At 35.1% G+C, this 23,549-nt stretch overlaps 1 protein-coding gene across 25 annotated transcripts in view; it reads right to left on the bottom strand.

The window, feature by feature from the left end:
- Positions 1–23,549, bottom strand: part of RIMS1 (regulating synaptic membrane exocytosis 1) — a 301,823-nt gene that overhangs the window by 20,217 nt on the left and 258,057 nt on the right. For 23 of the 25 annotated variants that reach the window (XM_085574744.1, XM_085574729.1, XM_085574732.1 and 20 more), the window contains one exon: positions 19,496–19,728. The exons of 1 other annotated variant lie outside the window; for it this stretch is intronic. In XM_085574744.1, the coding sequence (XP_085430870.1) occupies positions 19,496–19,728 (233 nt within the window). Of the gene's footprint in view, positions 1–14,116; positions 15,816–19,495; positions 19,729–23,549 lie in introns of those variants that run through there. One more of the 25 variants, XM_085574742.1, reaches the window with a different exon arrangement.

The following is a 23,549-nucleotide window of genomic DNA, read 5'->3' as shown; positions in this document are numbered from 1 at the left end:
CAAAGGAGAATTAGACAATAGTCAACAAGACACGAGGCAAAAAAAAAAAAAAAATACAGGAAGAGTTGTTCTGTGATTTCCCTGGTAAATTAGACTAAATTTTTACTACAAAGCATGATTTTTTTTATTGTGACTGTCAGCTTGTTTTATAAGAAATTTTTCATGTAAATAATCTGTTACAAACATGATAAAAAGCTAAGAGAAATATAAGCACATGGGAGAATTAGCCATATATATAATAATATCTGAGAGTATCTGAATTACATCCAATAAATAGAAGCAGAGTGAGCATTTACAAAACTTTAAAGGCCTTTCAAACACAAGGCAGAATGAGATGGGGAAAAAAAAAGTGGTGCTAATACAACCCATTTCTACAGAAAAAAACCCTGATTCCCTCCCAAACTTCTTCTGAAGTGAAAACACTTCCAAACTGCTGTGCCAACTAAAACAGAACATTTTATGAAATACATATTTTAATGCAACTATGCATGAATACTAGTGTTTAAGGATCAAAGGCCCTTGTCTTGAACTAATACAATATTCAGAAATGTTGTTTCATGTATGCTAATAAAAAAAAATATGATAGAAAGCTAATTTCACTACTTCTGAACTATTTAACAGGCCATTTTCTTCCCTGTGTATTACTCAAAAGCAGACACTATGATTGAGCATTAAATTTTCCTGCTTTATTGATATAGAGGGCACTAACAAACCTATCACACATGAAGAAATAACAACCAGTTAATGATAAACTGGAAAATAAAACTTGCACATCAGCATCGGCACCAAAGAAAATGAGAAAGGACAGCAGAAAATTGCACAGCTCTGTACAAAGGGAAATTTTGAAATCCACATCATAATAACAAACATGAAAATCTGCAATAATCAATCAGGCAGTCTGAACCACAGATTTCAAAACCTGAATTTACTTGTGGATAGCAGAGAAAAAGATGGCTCCCCAGAGTACACAGCACAAAATCAAAATATAATTAACAAACATTTTTTCATGGTTCTAGGCTTAACTATTGGTTAAACAGAAACATGCCTTTTACAGTAACTTTAGACTCTATTACTCAAGCCAAGCAGTACTACATCTTTCCAGGGATTTCAATATATATTAGCTCATGGATGAAGATCATAAAATACAAAAGTAAAACAAACTTGCCTTTCATAGCAGGATTACACCATGGTGTTTGAATCTTGCAGAGCTAATGGTTTGAAGGTCAGGCTCTTTGGAACAGATGCACTAATCTCTTATTATCTCTATATTACACAAATTATTTCAGATAGTATTTTTTCTTGGAACTGACAGATAAACCTCTATTTTCTGCCTAGGATTATTGTGATCATTAATGAGAGTGGTTCTTTATGGGTGTGTTTGAAGTGTGAGAGGGTAGTTGTTATTGAGTATAGGTTGGTATAGAAATAGCAATGGCCAATTAAATAGCAGGGAAAAGTAAGACACATAAATTACATGCAGATAAGATGCTGTAAAAATAAGGACTAAACATAATATATTAACAGAAAAAGATTCCTATGTAATGAATCAAAATCACATAAGGTAAAATCTAAGATCAGAGCACAATCTTGCTTTATTATTAGGAAATACTATTAAAGGAAACATGCAGTTTTGTTATTATACCCTCTATAATAGGTCAGACTTTAAAACTCTATGGGTACAACAGAATCTAATAGATGACAGACGATATGAGATAAAACAAATAATAAAAAGTGCATAAAGCCTGGCTTGTTTATATAAAGCTGGTATTACTACTTTCCCGACTAAGTAAGGTCTGACAGGACATAATACAATTATCTAATTGGTACCCAGCTTCTAATAAAATCACAATTAATGACATCAAGAGCATGCAAATATCATAAAACAGAAATTTTGTGAAGCTCCTTGATAAATTAAAATAAACAGCTACTGCCAGAATAAGAAAAATGTAAAAATGACTTTGAATAAACTCAAATATCATATATAGATGTTTTAATAACTATTTTCCAGCCTTTATATCACCATAATTATATGTTATTAATCATATAATCATCTTTAGGCTATCAAAAATACTAAAACTAATATGTCAGCTATTAGAAAAAGAATATTTTTGAAAAAGAGTCTGCAATCACAAGATTTACACTATCTATTAGTGACATAGCACTGAAGATATGTAATGAACACAATCTCCACTTTCTTTTGAAGTGAATTTTTATCTGCTTTTCAGGGGTAACAGGAGCCAATGTCACTGAAAAATGAGTCAAATCTAAAAATTATTTTACTTAATAATCTTTTCATAAAATGTACCTGATTGCATACTGTTTTCAAAAGAATATTTTTATTCATGATGTCTCCTATTTTCCTCAGCTTCTAATATATGTATTTAATTTTTAACAAGAACATATTCTAACAGAAAATTGAAAGCATTTCTCTCAAGTCAAGATCTTCCAATATAGTCAGAAGAATTCTTAGAATAATTTCTTTTTTTCCATTGAAATATTGAAGTAAAATCAATTTTTCTAACCCTTGCCCAGTGATGGTCTTTCTCTGAAGACTGCACTATGTGTAATGCCACATTGGGAAAGAGGAAGATGCCCAATGAAGACCAAAATTTTTTCAAAGGCCTTAACTTTTCTATACATTTTTCTGTCATCCTCAAGGGAACTTCAGGCTACACAGAGTCATTGATGATATCAAATGAAATATAAAAGCATGGGTTATTTAGAAAAAATCTGAAGTACATGGTGTTGTTAAATATTTTCTTTTCCCCTACATCCAGAAAAATATTTTTGTCTTACATATTCACAAAAACATGAAGAATTTTCACCAAGTCCTAGTTCATCATGCGTAGATCTCCATGGGGCTATTCCCCATGAAGCATACATAGCACTGCACTTCACCATCATGAGGATAGTTAATACATCATATTTGAAAAAAAATCCAATACTTTGTAATGTGACATTATTTGTTTCAACAGTGAGGAAAATAAAACACTTTAGAAACCAAAGTTAACTTGCCTGTAAACTCCTGTTCTAGCACAAGGGTGCCTGAAAATTTGAAATATTTGCGACTAGGATATGATTTATATAAAAAGTCTTATGTTTTTAATTCACCTCTCAGTCTGTGAGTTTATATTATGTTCTGTCCTATTCATTCCAGCAACACAATGATAAATAAAGCACCAATCCAAAATCATGGTGAAATTCTGGTCTGCTTTTCTTCAGAATTACAAAGGGAAAGAACATCTTGTGTACACTTAAAGGATCTCTTATCATACCACTTTCCTATTCAGCAAGGCAGGTAACCACAGTATTTTCAGGTATTTTGTAAGGATAACTTTGACAGTGATAATTATTATTTTGGTTAAAAAAACCTACAATGTAATGAAGACATCTTGTTACAGAGAGTGCAGCACTGTTCCATCAAGCAGGATAACAAATGTCACCATGCTACGTTCTGAGGTACAAAGCATGAGCTAAAAGAACATTCAAAAGGATGCGAGTATAAACATACACATTTGCAAGGCAACCCTGTGATGGATGAATCTGTTTTAATTTAATTGAGTTGTTCACATAACCTATGCATTTCTTCATAGTTCAATGAGTTCCCAGCTTAAAAGACTTTAGGAATCTTCTTACAGTCAGGTCCTGACTGAGCTTGTGGTCAACATATCTTCTATAATATCACTAAAATACATCGATTAATCAGGTACTTCTTGCTCATTTAGCTAACTTCACACTGCAAGGAGTGATCTGTGGTATTTACCCTTAAAGCAAGTAACCTCTTTAGAGTAATTAATTAAAATCCCCCAAACAGAAACATTCTTACTGGGAGGACACAAGAAATGAAGATGCTAAAGGAAGCCGGCCCACATTATACCCCAGCAGCACAGAGCTGAGTCCCACTTTAGCATGTTTGGTCATCAAACACTATATTGTTTTCAGCCACAGATCCCTATTTCAAGAAAGCTCACACTGTCCTGGTTTATATTGTAAACATTATTAAACATATTTCATATGTAAGTAATATATAGATGGATTTTAAAGTATGGAAATTTAATGTCCCACAGACTCTCTCCTTAAAACAATACCCCTCTGTAAAGATTACACACAAGTGGTTACACACATACATGAACACTATATTACTGTTTCTCTTATCACATGCTCCTAGGTAAACAAGCAGTTAAAAATATCTTTTAATCTTGCAGTTAAAAGTTGTAAGCTTTTTAGGAAGTCGGCTCTTCTGCAGCCTGTGGGATTTTCAGTCGATCACTCGCAGTCCTGAAGTTTGCTCCTCAGTAAAACAGGACAATGGCACTTACCGTTCCTTTGTAAAATGCTTTAAGGTCTATGGCTGCCAACAATGCAAAGAACAAAGAACCATCACTACTATTAAAGAGGTCTGACATGAACTATAAAAATCAGAATAAATTGAGAGCACATAAAACAAATTGCACTACAAAGTTCAACAGTACATATTTACATAGTAGCCATAGCAGTTCTTGCTCCAGCCAGGATTGCAAAAAGATTGCTATACTGCTACTAGAACTCTAAGAGAACAGATAACTTTGAACAACAGAAAAAAAAAAAGATCTGCAAAAGTTCATCCATTTATTCTACAGAACAATAGTTTTGGGCTGCTAAATTCTTAAGCCTTGAAATCAATGGGATTTTTAAGCATCAAACTCTCCAGACCAATTGTTTTCTTAAAAATAAGCATATCCCCCCAACAGAGACCATTTTTATGCATAAAGAGATACCACCTGTGAACTAACATGCCTGTGAGAAGCTCTTTAAGTGGAAAAAGAATGTTACAATGCAAAGCATCAGTGTTCACTTCTCAGTTTTGCAACTTCATTTCATACATAGTTCTTTTAACAAAAACTTCTCTATGGCATCTGGCTTTTGTCATAAGTGCTGTCAATATTGTAGTTGAGGGTGCCACATGAACACAGATAAAGAGTTAAGCATGAGAAGAAAGTCAGGAGATGTCACATCTGTCACCCTAAATTGACATCACAGACAATGGTTTGGGTTGGAGGGTACCTCTGGAGGTCATACAGACCAAACCCCTGCCATGGCAGGGTCACCTAGAGCAAGTGACACAGGAACATATCCAGGTGGGTTTTGAATATTTCCAGAGAAGACTCAACAGCCTCCCTGGGCAGCCTGTGCCAGTGCTCTGTCACCCTCAATGTAGACAATTCTTCCTCATGCAGAGGTGGGCCTCCTTATGTTTTAGTTTATGGCCATTACTCCTTGCTTGATACCCATCTTTGAGATATGCACATGCATTGCTGAGATTCCCTCTCAGTCTCCTCTATCATCATTCAGCCTCTCTTATGGGATCAACCACTGATCCAGCTGGACATTTGATTTGCCTTCCTGTTTTTCTTCCTCACTTTTAACGTAACTAAACTTCATGCTGTACAAATATTTGCTCTTTTAGCAACAGACTATTTGCAACTATAAGCAAAAAGTAATATTTAAACAATACTGAGAAAGCATAGTATTGACAAAAGCATTGACACACAACCCCCCAGTAAGACTAAGATAACATATTTACTGCTCAGTGTACCAGCACTAGGCACAGGGCAGCACTGGGTGAGTGACAGCACATTGCAGTTTGCAGTGCTCCCCTGCTGCCCTTTGAAGTCTAAGAGCATTATTATATTCCCAGCACGCAAAAGCTGGCAATACCATATCCTAGAAAAAAGTTATATTTTTATTAATAGTACCCAAACAAGTTAATATTATTAAAGTACTTGCACTTTCATCATAAACACTGTATTACAGGTGCTATTATTGCATAATCTGCTTGACTGATGACGATGTATGAACAGCTTGGATCATGACAGTTGTGCTGAGAGCACAACTAATTCATGTTGCAATAAATTTACAATTCATTGTGTCATTTCCATCTACATGATTATTCAGTTTTTGTTTTGACTGGAAGGATTCATAGCAATTACCCAGTATTACTTTTAATGATGACAATTATTCATCAAAAAAATTAGTATATTTAAGGAGATTTGATCACATTTAAAACAATTAACCAATGGACTTCTTAAAGATTTTTCATGGCACTACTTCTGAGGCTGACAACCTCACTTTCTTTAACATAAACATATTAATGGTTCCTTTCATGCAAACAATTAATACAAAAAAAGACACAGACACACAGATAACTGTGCCTCTTGATTAGCATTCACACAGATTCTAGCATTCACACAGAATCTTAGAAAGCTGACTTTACGTCTTATGGATGCTGAGCAATCAGCAAAGCAAATGAGAGAAACCAGTTATGAGATAGAGAGTTACAGCATCTCAGCAAGACTTACAAAAATAGAATCAGAAATCTTTAGACAGTTGTGCCTATGGAAAATAAGTGTGCCAAAGGCACTCTTGCATTTGTAATTTGAACTTAGCTACCACCCAGCCAGATCAGGTTCAAGGCTGGTGCTCTGTCAGTTTGCTTATTGCATGTAGAGCTGGAAGAACAAGAATGTGGCTATTTTGTGTAGCCTAGTGGTGGTTATTTTTTAAGGAAGACCTCTTCTATCCAAGCAACTCTGCCCTGTGCCTGCCTTGCAAGACAGGCAATAGAAAAACTTTCAGGATTCAGCTACAGGACATGAAGGACTGAGGCAGCTGAAAGCCCTTGTTTCTGAAGGAGACCAAAGAAAGGTTTGGGAGCAAAAATAGAGGGGGCTGGGCACAGGCCAAATAGGACTCAGCTCACTAAATTTCAAGTGTTTATAGATGTTGCACAGGAGCAAGTCATGCCAGACTCCTTTTAAAACATACACAGAAAACCAGACATTTTAGGGGGCATTTAGTTTTTACTATTTCAGACATTCACTTGAGGATGGTTAAGGCATGTGTGGAAGTGAACATTTCTTTCTGCTGGCTAGAAAGCAAGCCTGAAGTGATAAACTGACAGCTATGTTGTGGACATGTATACTTGTTTCGACTACTGCTACCCTTTCTTTTCCTGGTCAACTTCTTTGAAAAATGGTGCCTTTCTAGTTGTCAAGGACAGGGTTCATGTTCTGTATCCCACAATCCCTCTCCAACTCCTGAAGTACAGCTGTACCATGTAAGTCTATTGAGAAAAAGACAATCTGAGAGAGATGGACTCATGGGATTCCTTAAAGAGCTAAGCAGTGGGAATTACTGGCTAGAAGATATGTGCTCAAGTCTTTCTAGATGCATCCTTGGGTTCTTTAAATTAAAAATGGAACAATACATTATGGCAAATATTCAGCCACCAGCATTTGCACAGAAAGATTTTCTTCTGGACCACAAAGACCAGGACTGGAGAAGGGCTTTTTGCCCTTTATAGATTGTCCCCTAGCCCAAATAACGAAACTTTAAATATTATTGTGGTAGCCTGCTACAATTTAGATCTGAATTATTGGGAAAAGTCACTGTCCTGGGATTTTGGCATGGGCAAACTTTGGACCAGCAGCTGCTGTGAGGCAGACTGGGAGAGCATGTGCCTTAACTAAAAGGGGATCCCATCAAATTTCTTGACATTGTTCCAAGCTGGCTATAAACATAGCTATCTCCAAGAAGCACAGTATAGGGTAAAGGCCTATATGCAGGCATGGAGCATAAAAATTCTTCTTGTGCAAGAATAAATAAAACTGTATTTGCAACTATGTAAATGCTGCTAAAGAAAACTGTAAACTGCTACTCAAACTCATCACATTTTCTCCACCACCTTCTCAATCACTTTGTATTCTGGATTCCCCAGTCAATGACAAAGGTTCAACTCCTATGAGCTAATTCCTGACTATAATCCCTGCATAAATATATTAAAGTTGTCTGTTCCAACACATGCTAGAGATGATAGCTCTCTTGCTGTGATATTTAGCCAGAGCTGTGAATTTTTTAACATCTGAGGAAAAGTAAGCACAGTATAAATGCTACTCAGTTCTTTCAAACCCAGCTCTTGGTGTGGTTGTGCCTCACATGGACCATTGCTGAGACTTTGGAGACAGGGTCTGGTTACTAGGTTGGATCTTGTGTGTGACCTTTCTGAAGTGACCCCTTCACAGTGCAGTAGAGAAGAAGTCCGTAACATGGTATGCCTCTAAGTTAAAGACAACTGATTCACTCAAAATGTTTTTCTGGTGAATTATTTCTTTTCCATCAATAAATACTACTTCAGTGGAAAACTTTAATTATGCAAAAAAGCAAATCAACCATACCAGTATAAAACCTGGAAGTTTTTTTCTATGTCCCTTGAACATCTTTCCTGGGTAATGTTTGGAGCCCAGACTGGAGAAAGCAGATGAGCCTTGTCAAAGAAATCTCCTCACCCTGCCCTGACCATGAACTCTTGAAATGAGCTGTTCAGACAGAAGATTGTTAGTAGAATAACTTTTAAATACAGAGTAATGGGTCAAACATATCTACTTTTATACATAAATCCTAGGTCACATCTATCCCTAATTAATTCAGTGTTTAAGTCTGGCTATGCTCTGAGAGAGATCACTTAACACCAGCAAATCTAATCAAATGCCACCAAGAGCCATGTGAAAGCAAAAGTAATGAAAACAGCAACCCTGATATTCCTGCCTGGAAGAGCTTTTGGATATTTTAACATGTTTTGTAAACAGGAAATCTATTTGCATGCACCTGTGTTAAAATAACTTGTCAATCTGACAAGTTTTGTTCTGAAACCAGAGAAATCATACAAAATAAATGGATTCCCAAGACACTGATTCTTTTGTCAAAGACACAAAATCCACTATTAAAACACCACCACCATCACCACCGCCCACGACTTTTAGTAGTGTTTCACACTGATATTTTCCAAGCACTACATAAAATCAAAGCTTAACCCAAGTTAACCCAAGCTTCAAAGGCAGGAACTGTTTTGGGCACCCACCCTATCTTATCTAACCATGAAACTTTTGTTCTTCACAGATCACAGAATTAAAGCAGAAAGACAACTGCCTCCTCTGGGTTCAGCACTGACCTGGCTCGACCTGAAGCAGAATCAAGCTTTCAACACACAGAGAATTTTTGTTAGGATGGCCAGACAGCTAGAGCTTCTGAGAACTAAAACATCTCATTTCTAAGATTCCTGGTAAAGTGAACCTTTTGAAGTAATTAGACACCAGAAACTGAATTTTTGCAATATGAAAAATGGCTGTACGGATAAACTATATATGAGTGTCTGTCTGTGAGCATCAAGTATGTCTACAAATATTAAGTAATTTCAAAGCAATTCTCAAGGTAACTTTGAGGATAAAACCACAACAGTTCATTGAACAAATACAGTAGTTTAATCTTTTAGCCTTTTGAATGTCTTAATTCTATGGCACTGCAGTTAAATATTTGCAGACTTCAGTCTGAAAATCTAAACAAATTGTCCAATTTCAGTTAATTCAAGCAAGCTGAGCCAGACCTGAGGATACACAGAGGCCACACGTACTGTTACTGAGGTGTAAGTAACTGCACTGAGGTTAGTACAAAAGGAAACAGCAATTCAACTTCAGCATTGCACAGTATTTTTATGCTGTACTCAGAGTAAGTTATACCAAATAACAGACATACTCAGCACCTAACACCACCAGAGAAATTAATGCAGATATAAACAAACATCACTTTGCACTATTGGACTCCTTTTGGAAGTTAGACAGAAATCACTTCTAAAAACTGCTTATCGAAATAAAGAAAAGATTGCAGAACATTCAAAAGCCTAATGGAAAAGGTAAAAACATGCCACAGTTGATAAAAAATATTTGTACTTTGACAACATGCCAGTGACTTAGAGATTTGATCATCTCTGACATCCCGGCATTGGTTTTTTCTTTGTCTTTTCATGGCAATTTAAAGAAAATTTAACATGCAACAAACTCGCTAGTCAAATGGAGTGGTCAAAAATCAGTCAAAATTTAATTTAAATACTTTAAATACCAGTACATGTACAAAGGAGAATACAGCACAAAATTAAAAGTATCTATTCAAATATGAACCTGTAAAGTTCTCACTAGATTCTGACTGACTTGCTGAGAAAGCAACGACTTCTGGTTTGTTTTGGTGAAAGCCATTCACAAGCACAGGGAGCAGACGCTTCCAGGGGAAAAAAGACACTGCACATCAGCCACGTTTATGCATAAAATGCAAGCAGATGCCACCAAAGAGCCAAGCTTTATACTGAAGAAGAAGAAATTAAGTGGGCGCCTCAATCCTCCTTTTCCCTTCTCTTTGTGTGTCAGACTGGCTGTTAGGAAGCAAGTTTGGACTAGCAAGTAATATGAGGTGCTTGTTTTCATCTCTTCCATCCTTGTTCTATTTTAAGACTTGCCAAAGTGGTTATTACTTATGTTAATTTAATTCACATGCCATCTAAAGTATGAAGAGTACTCTGGGTAATAAAAATTATACAATCAGAGATCTAATTCCTTTGTCACACAGTTTACATTAACCTGCTGCTCTTTCTCTTCTTGGAAACAAAGTCAGCATTGGACTGCACAATAGCCCTGGCGAGCAGAAGCACTGCCTGACTGATGCCTGTGGGTCCAAGGCCAGTGCCTGTCCTTGTTTATCACCTGTGTCCTGCAATGCTGCTGTTACCTGGCGTTCAGCCAGCTAACCCAACCTCCTTTCTGGATATCTGAAAACAACTGGAGAAAGGAGTTGCTTTTAAGGGTATGCCTCAGGTATGCTCAGACTCTTTCCTATGCATATGCAAAGCTCCTGCTGGGTGAAAGTTTTCAGTTGAAATTAAAAAAAAAAAAAAGATATTCAGCAACTGAAACATTTTGTGAACGGATACCTGCTCTGAGACTGGTAGCATTTTATTTAAAAATGTTATTCATATTTGTTCATAATTTAGGAAATGATCAAAATTTTGTCCTTTCAAGATCAAATAATAAATTTTTGATTGGAAATAATTTTTCATCTACCTTAATAACTGGCAAAAATTATTATTTAAAAAATTATATTAATATTTTTTCATAACTTTACTGAGTTCTGCCTATTTCATTTCTTATGGTACAGAATTTGGAGTATCTAAGACCTATTAGCTGTATTGCAGACTTGTATAGCTACCTTATATATGTATACAGCTTTTTTTATAAATACAGTAACAATCAGCTGCAGTAAAAGCAGCAAGCTTTATTATTGTAATAACCATTATGATTATTTGCCTTGAAACAACAGATTTTGTCCTAGGTTAAGTTTATTGCTTTTTATTTGGATTCTGTTTGCTAAAAGTTCTATTCCTAGGCAAAAAAAAAATTACTGAAAAAATTCTCAAAGCTTATCTTCCTATTCATATATAAAAGTCCTAATAAGATTAAAATAATCTCTAAATCTAATGCTACTTGAATTCACTAAATGAACCTTTTTTAAACTCAGCTTCCCAAAATCTTATAATCAAAAGTATTATTATTAAAAATGTTTTAAAAATTAAACAAAAAATAACCCCCATAAAACCACACCCCTTCAAAAAAACCCCATAAAACAACAAAAACAAACAAACAAAAACCACAAAAAAAAACCCAAGACAAAAAAAATATTCAAGATTTTTTATAAAGTCTGTTTTGTTTTCTAAAATATACCAAACTACATAATTTCTTGGCCCTATTGAACTTAGAGATATGATACCTGTATCTGATATACTGTGTTGAACAGGCTATCTAAATTAAAAAAAAATAATCAAGGTTTATATTAGATAAGAAAAGGACTGCTTCTGAAAGAGAAAAAAAAAACCAGGTCTATCAAAATTAAGCTCAGTCATGTGACTCTAAACCAAGAGGGCTTTATTCTTCCATGAGAAAGGAATGAATTCCTGTGCCACAGGAAGTGCAGTTTTCCTATGAATGACTGCAGGTACTCGAAAATTCTACAAGTTCCAGAACACAATCTGTGGATCTAATCAGGCAAGAAGCATATGAAGAGTAATAAAATACAAGTTTTAAACTGACATTCTCTTAAAGAGAGGCATTTACATAGAATTTTTTAATGTGAAGATAGTACAATTTTCTTCCCTCTTGGTAGTCCTTTGGCACCACTCTATTTCCTTTTTCTATCATAATTTTGGTACTATTTCAACTCTGTGTTAATACTTGCACAAAGTAAAGCTTGTTAACATAGTGTGAATCAGATAACAAAGCAATAAAAATCTTATTTAAACAGCTCAGTTAAATATAGTCAGAAGTATAAGTGGGCCTTTTTCTAAGATCTTTCATAAGAAAATACAATATAAAAATAGCAGTGAAGCTACACTTATTAAATACATTTGACATATTTTGAAATTATACAAGACATGCATGATATAGCCTAGGCATAATCAAGATTATGCTTTCAGAAAGCTATAAATTTTCCTAAACCCCACGCTACTTACATATTGTAAATAGCCCTAAGAGCAGTTATTGCTGCAGTTATATCTATATTTAAAAATTTAGGGAGAAGTTGCAAATAGAAAAACAGAGCAATACTTCTGTGTACCAGCCAAACTGCATAACAGGAGAAAAAGTCACAAGTTGCACTTCAGGAAAAGGAAAAGAACCACATGTAACACTAATTCAACAGAGCAGTGGGACTTTGAAAATACTAGCCCTTATTAGGAAATCTTTTGGAAGATGAGTAACTGGAACTGAACTGTGTTTCTATTAAGGGTAGTGAATTCCTCAGCAAGACGGCAACAGTAAATAAAAGAGATTATGCTTACATTCACTCAAGAGTTTCAAAGAATTGAGTATCATTACTAAAAGAAAGAGCTCATTTTATGAAAATAATCTGGTATTTTTCTTCTTTTTTCAGTATTCTTCATCTGCTTGCTCATCTCCCTCCCCCTCTTCCCCACCCCTTGCTGCAGAAACATTTGGGTGCAGGAGCAGATCAAAGTTTTTGCTGGGACCAGGGTTGCTCTTTCCTGTTGGGTGTCAGGTGCAGAGCCCAGATCCTGTCACCATCCCTAAGGCACCATGACCATTCCTGCTGCCTCACTAAAGATTTTTTAGATTGGCTGAAAAGAGAAATCCTTCTAAATGTCAATCTCCCTACATTCTTCTTTTAGTGCAACAGAGCCATTATCCTCACAAATCATCACAACTATGCAGAGCAAGTTCTAAGGGCCTGCTCTGGCAAAAAACCCCAACCCAGATAAGGAAGACTATCACAGAGATAATACTGAACAGACAAGCAAGGCTAATGAGGAAGATGCAGGACAGACCATCACACTTCTGCTAGGCTGCTGAAACTTACTTTTCAAGTACACACAGTCTAAAGTTAAGGAAAAGATTTTGAAACCCTACAGACTTAAGATAATGAAATAGAGAAAGCTACAGCTAAGGAAGCTCATGTGTAAGTATGAAGCATTCTTGCAGAGATCAATGCCTGACACAAGTATTTCCAATACTTGGAAATGCTCCTCTAAGAAAACAGAGAACAACATGTGATTTACAGTAGACTGTTAAACCTGTGAGGTAACGCTATAGCTGTAAGACTCAGTGTAATTCTTAATTCCAAACTAATTTTCTGAATCTGCCATCAGAAAATCTGGTATCTTGTAGCATTCCACTTGGATGAACAAAAGATGGCAATACAAAAAAAGTAATATCAGACAATAAATCCTATGAAACAGCAAAATGGTACTATGCTAGATAAGAAACAAGAAAAAAGGGTTCTTTCCCTAAATGCTCTGAGAGGTTTAAGATACTTCTCTCTCTCTTCTGACTATTAGAAACCTTATTGTAATTTTGATACAAATATAAAAGTAACCAATTTATACCTATTTGTTATTATAGCAGTTTCTGATAGTGCTGAAAATTTTCATTACGTATTCCGAAAGGAATGAACTTGCAATCTGAATTGCCACAATTTTCTACTCATACCATTCTGTGAACATTTTGTCATGCAGTGAGTGCTACTCAAAAAAACTATTCCATCCTCAAGTTTATCTGTCACTGAATCACAGAATGTTCACAGAATAAGCTGAGTTGGAAGGGACCCACAAGGATCATGGTGTCTAACTCATGGCCCAGCCAGGACCATCCCCAAGAGTCCTTCCCCTAGATTACCAGGAACTGACATACTTTCTAAATCACTTTCATCATCATATTCTAGCAGCATAAACACTAGCTCTAATAAAATATCAACAAAATCTGCCTGTGGGTTTTGTCTTAAAATTCAACTAACATATTCTCTGGCTTGTTTTAATAAAACCTCTTGATGACTCCCTCCTAGCTGGTTTCTTCCTGACATCCAGTATTCCTTACTGATTCCCATGCTTTCTATCCAGTCTAATAATAATAGATTATTTACTGAATTCTAGATAATTATTCCAAACTTCTATCTAGAACTAATTTCTTATCAAATAAGCACAATTGATTTCACTAAAAAAAAATTTTAAAAAAAGTCATGTTATGAAGTAAAAGAATTGTGATCAGAAATGCATCTTTGTAATTCAATCAATCAAGCAATCAATATGAAATGTCAGGGGAAAAAAAAAGCCTGACACTGCATGAAAAGCTTGCCACAACCCTCATAAAAAAGAAACAGAATCATGCAAAGAAGCAATGGTGTTCTCAAGAAAGACAACAAACAAACCATCCTTATCCCAAAGGCCTTGCTCAGCACATTTTATTTCTCATTTTTTATCTGCTTTTTATGTGCATACTATCTAGACCTATGAGAAATCTCTCATTTTACTACAAGGATAGATAGAAAAATAATTCAACCAGCATTTCCAAACAAAAAAAGACAGAAAATTAAGAACCGATTAACAGACTGGGGGAGTGAGTGTGGTTTTGGGTTTTGATGGTTTGTTTGTGTTTGGTTTTGATTTTGGTTTTGTTTAGCTTGTTTGGGTTTGGTTTGGTTTTTGTTTTTTTTTTTAATGTCAGTGTCTACTCTGAAATGAGGTAGCTCTGAACCTGAAAGGCTCAATTTAAGCATTGCTTTGCTTAAATGTCCATGTTTCCCAAGCAAGGGTTTTTTTTGCACAACACTGTCTGCTTGTTATCAGTCACTAAGTAGCTCCAGTGAATCATCATATTCTCCATCAACAGAGTAATGGACAAGATTTTATTTTCTAAATCTTTATCTTAACTTCAGTCATCCAACCATGAGAGAAAAACACCTTGAGACCAGTGATGGAAGGTGAAATGTGGGGCAATCAGCTGGAAGAAGATGAGCTCTTTAAGCTGCAGTGAGCTCAAAAAAAGAGCATAGATATACTGTGGGATGCACGACTATCAGAACTTTACTGCTCAGTGACAATTTCCTCACTTAGATGATGCAATCTTATCTGAAATTTGGAATTTGGTGTTTAATTCAAAAGAACACAGAGAAAGCCACTTCTTTATAGGGCAAATTACAGAAAATGACAGAAAATATACTTTAGCAGGAGATTCTAGTTTTTACATAGGGAAGTATGTTCTAAGATAGTGTTTTTGCTCAGGTTTCAAGTTACTTCCTGAGGGAAGCAGACAAACACTTAAAGATTCCCTCCAAGTATCCACTTCAGAGACACACATAAATGAAGAGATTTTTTCTTCATTCTGTTTTCACCTTGTGACAACACTTGATTCCAGCTCTGCTTCATGGTATGTAATCTGTCTCTGCAGCATTAATGCCTGTGGCTTCATGTTGATGTTGAACTTCACCAACAGAAGATGGAAAACAAATATCTTTGGTTCTTACATAGGAAAATATCACTGTGATTCACACCATAAACATGGCAAGGCATGTTCATTTAGAAAATTGACCTGGTATCAGTGTAATGTCAAACTAGAAATGCTGCCCATTCTTCTAAGCTTCTTAGCTCTCCTCTGCATCTCTTCCACTCTCATCTGTGTCAAAATAGTTGAAAGCCACTGTTAGTACTTAAAGAGAAGAAAAGTGTACTTCTACAAATACATGATTTTTCTGAAGCACTATCTGCTGACCAGGAGGTAGAAAGCAAAAGTGAGGAATTCTTTTGCTTTCTTAAGGCACATATCTGCAAGTACCAGAAGAACTGAAAGGGATCCAGGGATGGGAATACTTTTTAGCTGAGATTAAGGTTTTCCTTCTCTCCAGAACTCATTTTACTGATGATATCCCCCCCCACCCTATTGCCTCTATCCACTTTGAAATGCATTATTATGTCTCTATATATGGTACAAATTCTGTGAATAAAATTCTTCCCTTCTGTTACAGAAGTTTTTATCTCATTCAAAACAAACCTACAGCCCCAAATCAAAATGTACTATGATCAATACTGGCCTCATTGATATGTAAACTACAAGATTAGATTTTCTGTAGAAGGGAATAGTATTGTAACACAAAATCAAGACAACTGATGATGACTTCTTATCCTAATCTAGCTTCCTATAATTTTTCTTTGATTTAAAGTTTAGTTGCTGTATTCATAAAATGGGAAGTTACATATTTATTCTGTATATAATTATATATTTATTTATCAAAATAAGGCTGGCAAAGAAATTTAGAAATGTTGAATTATAGCTAAAATGGTTATAGATGCCTGGAGCTATTTTCAATTTTCTGTTGTCATTTTGGGAGTTTTGCTTATTTTTTTCTCTTTATTTTCTTCTTTTTAACTGTGATAACATAAGAAGAGCTGGATTTTCATTAGGAATATTGTCAGAAGATGAAAAGCTTTTTCTGGTGAGCTATCTAATCAATCTGATTTGTGGGCACAATGAACAAATACACAGTAAGTAGGGATTTCACAGAACAGTTACTACAAGTATCATGTAATCTTAAACATAAAAGAAAGGTGCAGCAAAAATACATAATTTCATTGCAGATTTACATAAATATAGAAACCAATTATTTCACTGATCATCTATAAAGCATATATTCTGAATAAATATTTTCCAACAACACTGATCTGGGTGTGTAAAATAATTACTGGTCCTTCTAACTTCAACATGCAAGTGGACTTGCTTCATATGTACAAAGAAATCCATGTGTGTATGTATAGACACGAACATGTATGCACAGTACACAAACTCCTCATGTTCATGTACACTAATGCCTTTTTCAGCTGAATAGAAAATCAAGTCATAAATAACAGCTACCTTGCAGCAGTTCCATACATACCACTTCCATTTTTATATAACGTAAAGCCCATGCAGTATGTTACAAGGAAGAATTATCTACAAAAAGAGATATCTACAAAAAGTCGAATTTCTTCAAGTGAAAAAAGTGAGGCGGTAATAAACTTTAGTGACTTTGAAGACAGCAGTAAACTAGAATTTCAGATATACTCAATACATAAGAATATAGAACCTATGCTTTTAAAAGAAATCTGCCTTTTTACTTCCGATCTTCTATTTTGAGTTTTCAAAAACAAATAACCATGTCATGCTTCCCTTACTTATAATCATGCAAGACGTAGGAATTAAACCTAATTAAACAACCTATGGAAGCTACACATTTATTTCTATATTTTTATACTTCCTTTGAAATACATATATTGCATCAACAGCACACCTCCAGTTCCTGAAGATCTGTCCCAGAAGCTCCTACTTGGTACCATTTTTGGAGGCCCATAAATTTTCACATTAGTTCCAAAACTTCAGACCTTGACTATTAGAAACAATTCTCACATAATAAATTTTAAAAAAGTACCCAGTATATATTATATTGTCATAGCAGAAATTTTCTATATTTATCAATAGTGGAGACATTAGTAAGTTGCACAACACTTTAAAATGAAATAGACACTTTTAGGTTTCTCCTCTCATCTTGTATAATATAGGGAGGAAGGGAAGTGGGTCTCTGATTTAGGACATGAGTACTTAGCCTCCAACAATGTCATTTGGCAACTCTGTAAAGTCTGATGCATATATTGTTAAAAAAATGCATTCATTTAATTTACTGATTTTTGACAAAATTCAAAAGTAGTGACTGGCAAAAAATGACACATTATTATTTGCTCTGATTATACCATAGATAATATTGTTAGCCTGAGTCACAACAAGACAAGGTAAAGATGATTCTGAACTGTTTTACAATCATGAATAATACATAATAATTTTTTTCATATCTGATTTACTCTTTGAGTTACATTAAAACTTTAGAACTTCGATTCCTTGCAAAATTCCTATTGTTTTGAAATTTACACTAATCAAAACTTGGCGAGCTATAGTACCTTTCTATGAAGATTAGGAAAATATGAGCTTTAAATAGACGATACTGAGAAGTGCTTGGGAATCACAGCTTAGATTTTAAGTGGACTAAAATATCAGTGTAGAAATCCCTTCTACATGACAATACCACTTTTTATTACTTACAGAGCACACCATTGATTCTGATACATCTAAACCAGCATCTTACTGTGTACAACTATCTATATTCCAGTCTTATATTTAGTCACAGTGCATTCTTGAACAACACAATATTAATTACAGTTCTGAGCTTCAAATCCATCAGTTTCATTTAGCATTTGGTTCAACTGCATGATTTTCTGGCTTAAAATTCATGAGTAATGTAGAAAAGTATAAATCTTTTTGTTATAGCTGACCAAGCCTTAACCGTGAAAGGATCAATTCTACTGCCCATCTGGCAATCAAAGAAAACCAGGGGAAAGGGGGGAAGTATTTGATGATATAAATAAACAATATTGTTACTTACCATAGTTTAGATACTCTATGTGAGAGGAATGCTGAAATATGAGTGCATTGCATGCTAGGCTGAAGCTTTTCCTCTTTGTTTTCCTTCTCTTAGTAAGAAAGGACCCTTAGGGTCAGGTCCTGCTCCCACTGAAGACAAAGGCAAAAGCCTTCACTGGGGTTCAGGAGCAGGACAAGGACTTTAAAACATTCTTCTTCCCTTTTTTTATCTTTCTGTATGGGATTTGTTCCTGGAGGGTATGCTGATATGAAGCTTTTAAGATTTCTAGAGTCACAATAAAGAGTTGGAGGCTTATGCTCCTAATGAAGCATCGTGTTGTCATCTAATTTATCTGAAATCACTGACCCAAACTTGCCAGTATTACTTACAAAAAAATAAAATATTGGATTAACTCTCAACTTAAAAAACAGAAGTAATTTTAAAAAACGTATTTTATTCCACTACAGGTACAACCTTGTGATGCGAGTTGAATAACTGCCATTCATTTGCTCATATTTCAGTTCCCACATTCATACTCAACTCTTCTTGTAAAAGAAATTTCCTACACATAAAAAGCAGGCCTTGGCAAATGGTTATCCAATGCTGATACTGACACGTGTCTCATTCCATTTCTTGGCCTAACTGTAAACAAGGCTTCTAAGAGACAACAGTTTTCACTGATCAGGACAGAAAGTAACTACAGCACATATTCTAAAAGACATTTGCATATTGTTTCTTGCAGATGTTTAATAATAAAAGAAAATTAATATCTCAGAAATTTATTTACAGCTGGAAAATCTCTCTCAAGCAGTCTATATGCATATACATATAACACGGATGCCACAGATGAAATTATGGTAAACCATGTTTGGTGAGAGTCCTGTTTCCCAAGAGGGTGTGTCTCACTCACCTGTTTGACTAAGCTGAGATGTGCTTCTGCTCCTTCGAGACACTATGGCAACCACTTTGGCACTAAAGCTGGAACGCCTTTTCTTCCCACCTGTTCCAACCATGCCGACAGCCGTGTCCGACTGGCTCCCGTCAATGTGCTCCAGCTTATACATCTCTCCGCTCACACTTGTGCTCTTAGTGATTCTCCCTGAAGTCCCCATCCGTCTGCCTTGCATTTTAGGAGCAAATGTACTATAGTTACAAAGTAAAAACAAACATGTTAACTTGGCTGTGTAACAGCACTTCCAAAAGCCTTTTTTTTTTATTTTAATCAGTAAATGATTTTAAGTCTTGATACATTTCCATTTATTTGGCTCACAAGTAAAAGCTTAATTTGATCCTCCTCAGAGTACATATTTCCAATACTGTTGTTTGTCCTCCACTTTGAGGGAAATGAATAAAATTAATACTTCCCCATGTTTTTCAGAGCAACAGAGAGACACTTAAAAGTTATGTGAAGCCTTCCTGTCTGTATCCCCACAATACAGTAACAAATAAAACAGCAATTTTACAACCAAATAAAATTAATATGGGGTAGTAGTTTAACACATGCATCTTATCAATGCTGTTCACCAAAGCCTTAAGAGCTAGCAGAAATAAAGATATCATCTAAATTTTCATGCAGATCATGTAATATATAGTATTTTTTAGGTCTTCAGTCTCTCACTTCATTAAAGGTAAGTGCAATAATCACAGTATGAAGGTAAAATAATTTTGATGAAAAATCCCTAATAACCCACTAGAATTTCATTGATTGACAGAAAAATTAATCACTCTGGCAGTTCTGTTTGAGTTCCTTTAGCTATTGAATTGCATTTGAATGTTTCTATACAAATCCTTTTTCTGCTCCACTGTATAGAGGCAGGATAAAATGTTCACAAAGTTTAGACAACAGTCTCAAATACACACAGGACATACTAATACCCAGTCCTAAGTCTGCTGTGACCAAGAAAAGCCCCAGCTCTAAAGGCAATATAAAGTTAGTTGTCACTCTGTAGAGATGCAGAAATTTAAGTTGCAGCTGGACTCACTTCAGATGCAGTCGTTAAATCACCCAAGCATGTAGGAAATTCCTTAACCTTGTATTGCTGATTAGTAGACCTACTGGTAACATGCTATTTTAGGATTATTTTTTTAATTTTTCAGTATTTTGAAGTAAAATTTATTTCTTAACCAATGGTCTTGCACTCTTTCCCAACAAGTTCCCTCCGCAGCAGATGCAATGGCCTGCTCCTGTCCCCCATTCCCATCCACCCCTCACTGCCTCTCCCCCAGTCAAAATTAGAAAGAGTGAGGTTAGAGGCTTTTTTATATCATGTCAAGTTTCAGACAGATAGGAAATCAGGCCAGGGAAAAATGATGGGGTCAATGGGAGAAAAGCTTAAATACTGTAACTTCTATGAACCTGAGTCCTGCTGGAGTTTGATTTGGCCCTGTCCCAAGACAGAGCCAGGAAAGTATAAAAAATTGTATCCCTAAACTATAATTAAAACAGTGTAGCCCTGTTTTACTGGCAGTTACCAAGAGTTACTAATGTGTGGCCATAGGTAAGAGCACATAAAAATAGACATTATTCTTTGAAAATAAAGTTGGAAAAGCAAATTCTTTGACTAGACAACACTTAATATAAAAATCACTATCAATCTCTGCATAGGCCTTAAACTATCTTCAGCACTTAGAATCTGCTCCTGTTAAGCTCAGGTAAAAAAACACCTGTTCCATCAAACAGAACAAGCTGCTTGATGCACCAAAGTGTTCAAGAACACATTTTAGTGGACTACCTGGGGTACACTGAGCTTAAAATAGATTCTGTCGTGTTCCCTCCTGTCCCAGAGAAACTTTATAGACTGGCTTTTGGGTTTGCAAGGCAAAAATATAAGACATATGTATTTTAAAGTTTCCATAAACATTCCTTTGAGTTTTATCACCATTTTCCCCACCACACACTCTCTCACATACAAGAGAGCACACACATAAACATATTCAATCATTCTAGGAAGAATTTTAGATTGGAAAAGAAAAGCTTTTTAAAAATACCATCTTCCACACACATATATACACAAGTATCAAAGAAAAGGCCTCCAGGGTGATAGAAGGCATCACTGTGTCTCCTCCGGAGCAAGAGACACTTCACTGTTTCAAGGAGAGGACAGAGTCACACAGGCCTCACTTTGAGGGATTCTACTTCCTATTGTGATTAGACATGGACAACTCCTTTCCATGTGGATAAATTCTTTCCAGCACTTGGAATTGGATTTCAGTGACTGTCTATGTATTGCCAACAATGGCCACTCCACAAAGCTTTCTGTAGTCATTTTATTCCCATTTTTGAGCCTTGGAGTCATCAATTCTGTTAATTCCTGAGTTTATGCATCAATATGTCAGTAAGAGAGGGGAAATGAACTGAAAATACCTCTTTTGAGAGCATCTGTTGTCATTTGAACTATATTAACACGTGCTTTGCTGACATGCTAATCTATAAACCTATAATTTCCAGCACTAAGATTCAATGAACTGTAAAATCTGCCATGCAAATAAAGAATTATTTATCATATTATTGAATTTGCTCTACTGAATTTCAGGTGTTTCTGAATATAATAAATACTAAAATCATAATGTTTTTTATGCCAGCCTTCACTAATTTTTTTTTTTTTTTTTTACAATTTACCTGTAATGCTCTAATCTCACTTCATTTAATATGTATTTAGGAGGCAGCGATGTCCACCAGCTGAGAAACAAGAAAAGTATTGTAACTTTTGGAAAAAAACTATTTTTGATCTATGAATGCACTATTTCAGGGAACACAGAAAGCTTCTGAATAATAGAGAAAATTGCTTTTTTTGAAGACTCATATAAATTTAATTTTTGATTCTTTGCAATAGGTAGAGGGAACTAGAAGATTTATCTTAAAAAAAAAACCAACAAAACAGAGAAATTTAGAATTTAAATAAGTTTTATACCTCTTTTTACCTTTCAAATATGAAGTCCTACTATCCTAGGAAATATGTCCTAGTATACTAGTACAAAATAGCCATTATTTTTCTAGAAATGGGCATAATGGGATAAGACCAAGGATCCTACATCTGTCCAATACTTCCTCTTGTCATTATGAGGCAAAGAGATTAAATTTTGTTTGTGTTCATCTAATCCCTGTGCTAATTTATTATTTTTCATTAACTGAAACAGTCTCAAAAGAGTGGGCATTTAAAATTCAGCATTCTTTTAACATCTAATTGATTACCATTAGAACACAATGTTTTACCATTACATTATTGATTATCACTTGAAGAAAAAGCTCTTAGCTCACACTCTTGCTTCATTCACTACAGTTAGAGTTTAATTTATGAAGCACAGACAAGAAAAGGACCTGTATAAATATATCCCTTTGCATTTAGCTATTTTGATAATACCTCAATTTTTATTTGTTTTCCAGACTTTCTGGGATTAACAGATTAACAACACATTTGTTTAAATGCAGATGCAAATTTTTGCAGGCTTGTGGCTAAAATTGGTAAATTATTAAATTATATTTAAACCTAGTTATCATAACACAATAAATGAATACTGTTTTCTGTAGAAGTATAATGAAGTGTAACATATTTATCAGTATAGTCCCTTTAATCATAAACTAATTAATTCACTAAATTTTTATTTACAATTATTTTATGATCTTTAGCAATTCTTCTGATGAATGGTTTGGCCAAAGTCTTCTGTTATTTCTAAGTATTTCCATTTACAGCCATAACAACATAATTGTTGTGCATATTAAGAATGGTTATAGACAACCTACATGGGCCTATGTATTACTTCACAGTTCTTCAGCATAGAAAAAGAGTAATTAGATTTTTAACTTTTTAAAAATTTTTTTAATTTAACTTGTAAAGAAAATTTCCCTCAACCCCAGAAAGAGCAGAGAAGCCTCCCCAGGACTGGGATCAGACATTATCCTCAGGTTCCTGCATCAGCAGGGAAGATACTTCTCCCTCCACCAAGAGAAAAATGCTTCTATTTCC

The sequence above is a fragment of the Lonchura striata genome, chromosome 3 (assembly GCF_050655825.1).
Source record: "Lonchura striata isolate lonStrDom1 chromosome 3, ASM5065582v1, whole genome shotgun sequence".
NCBI classification, from domain to species: Eukaryota; Metazoa; Chordata; class Aves; order Passeriformes; family Estrildidae; genus Lonchura; species Lonchura striata.
The sequence above is the reverse complement of the archived record's forward strand: the minus strand, read 5'-3'. Positions and strand labels throughout refer to the sequence as shown.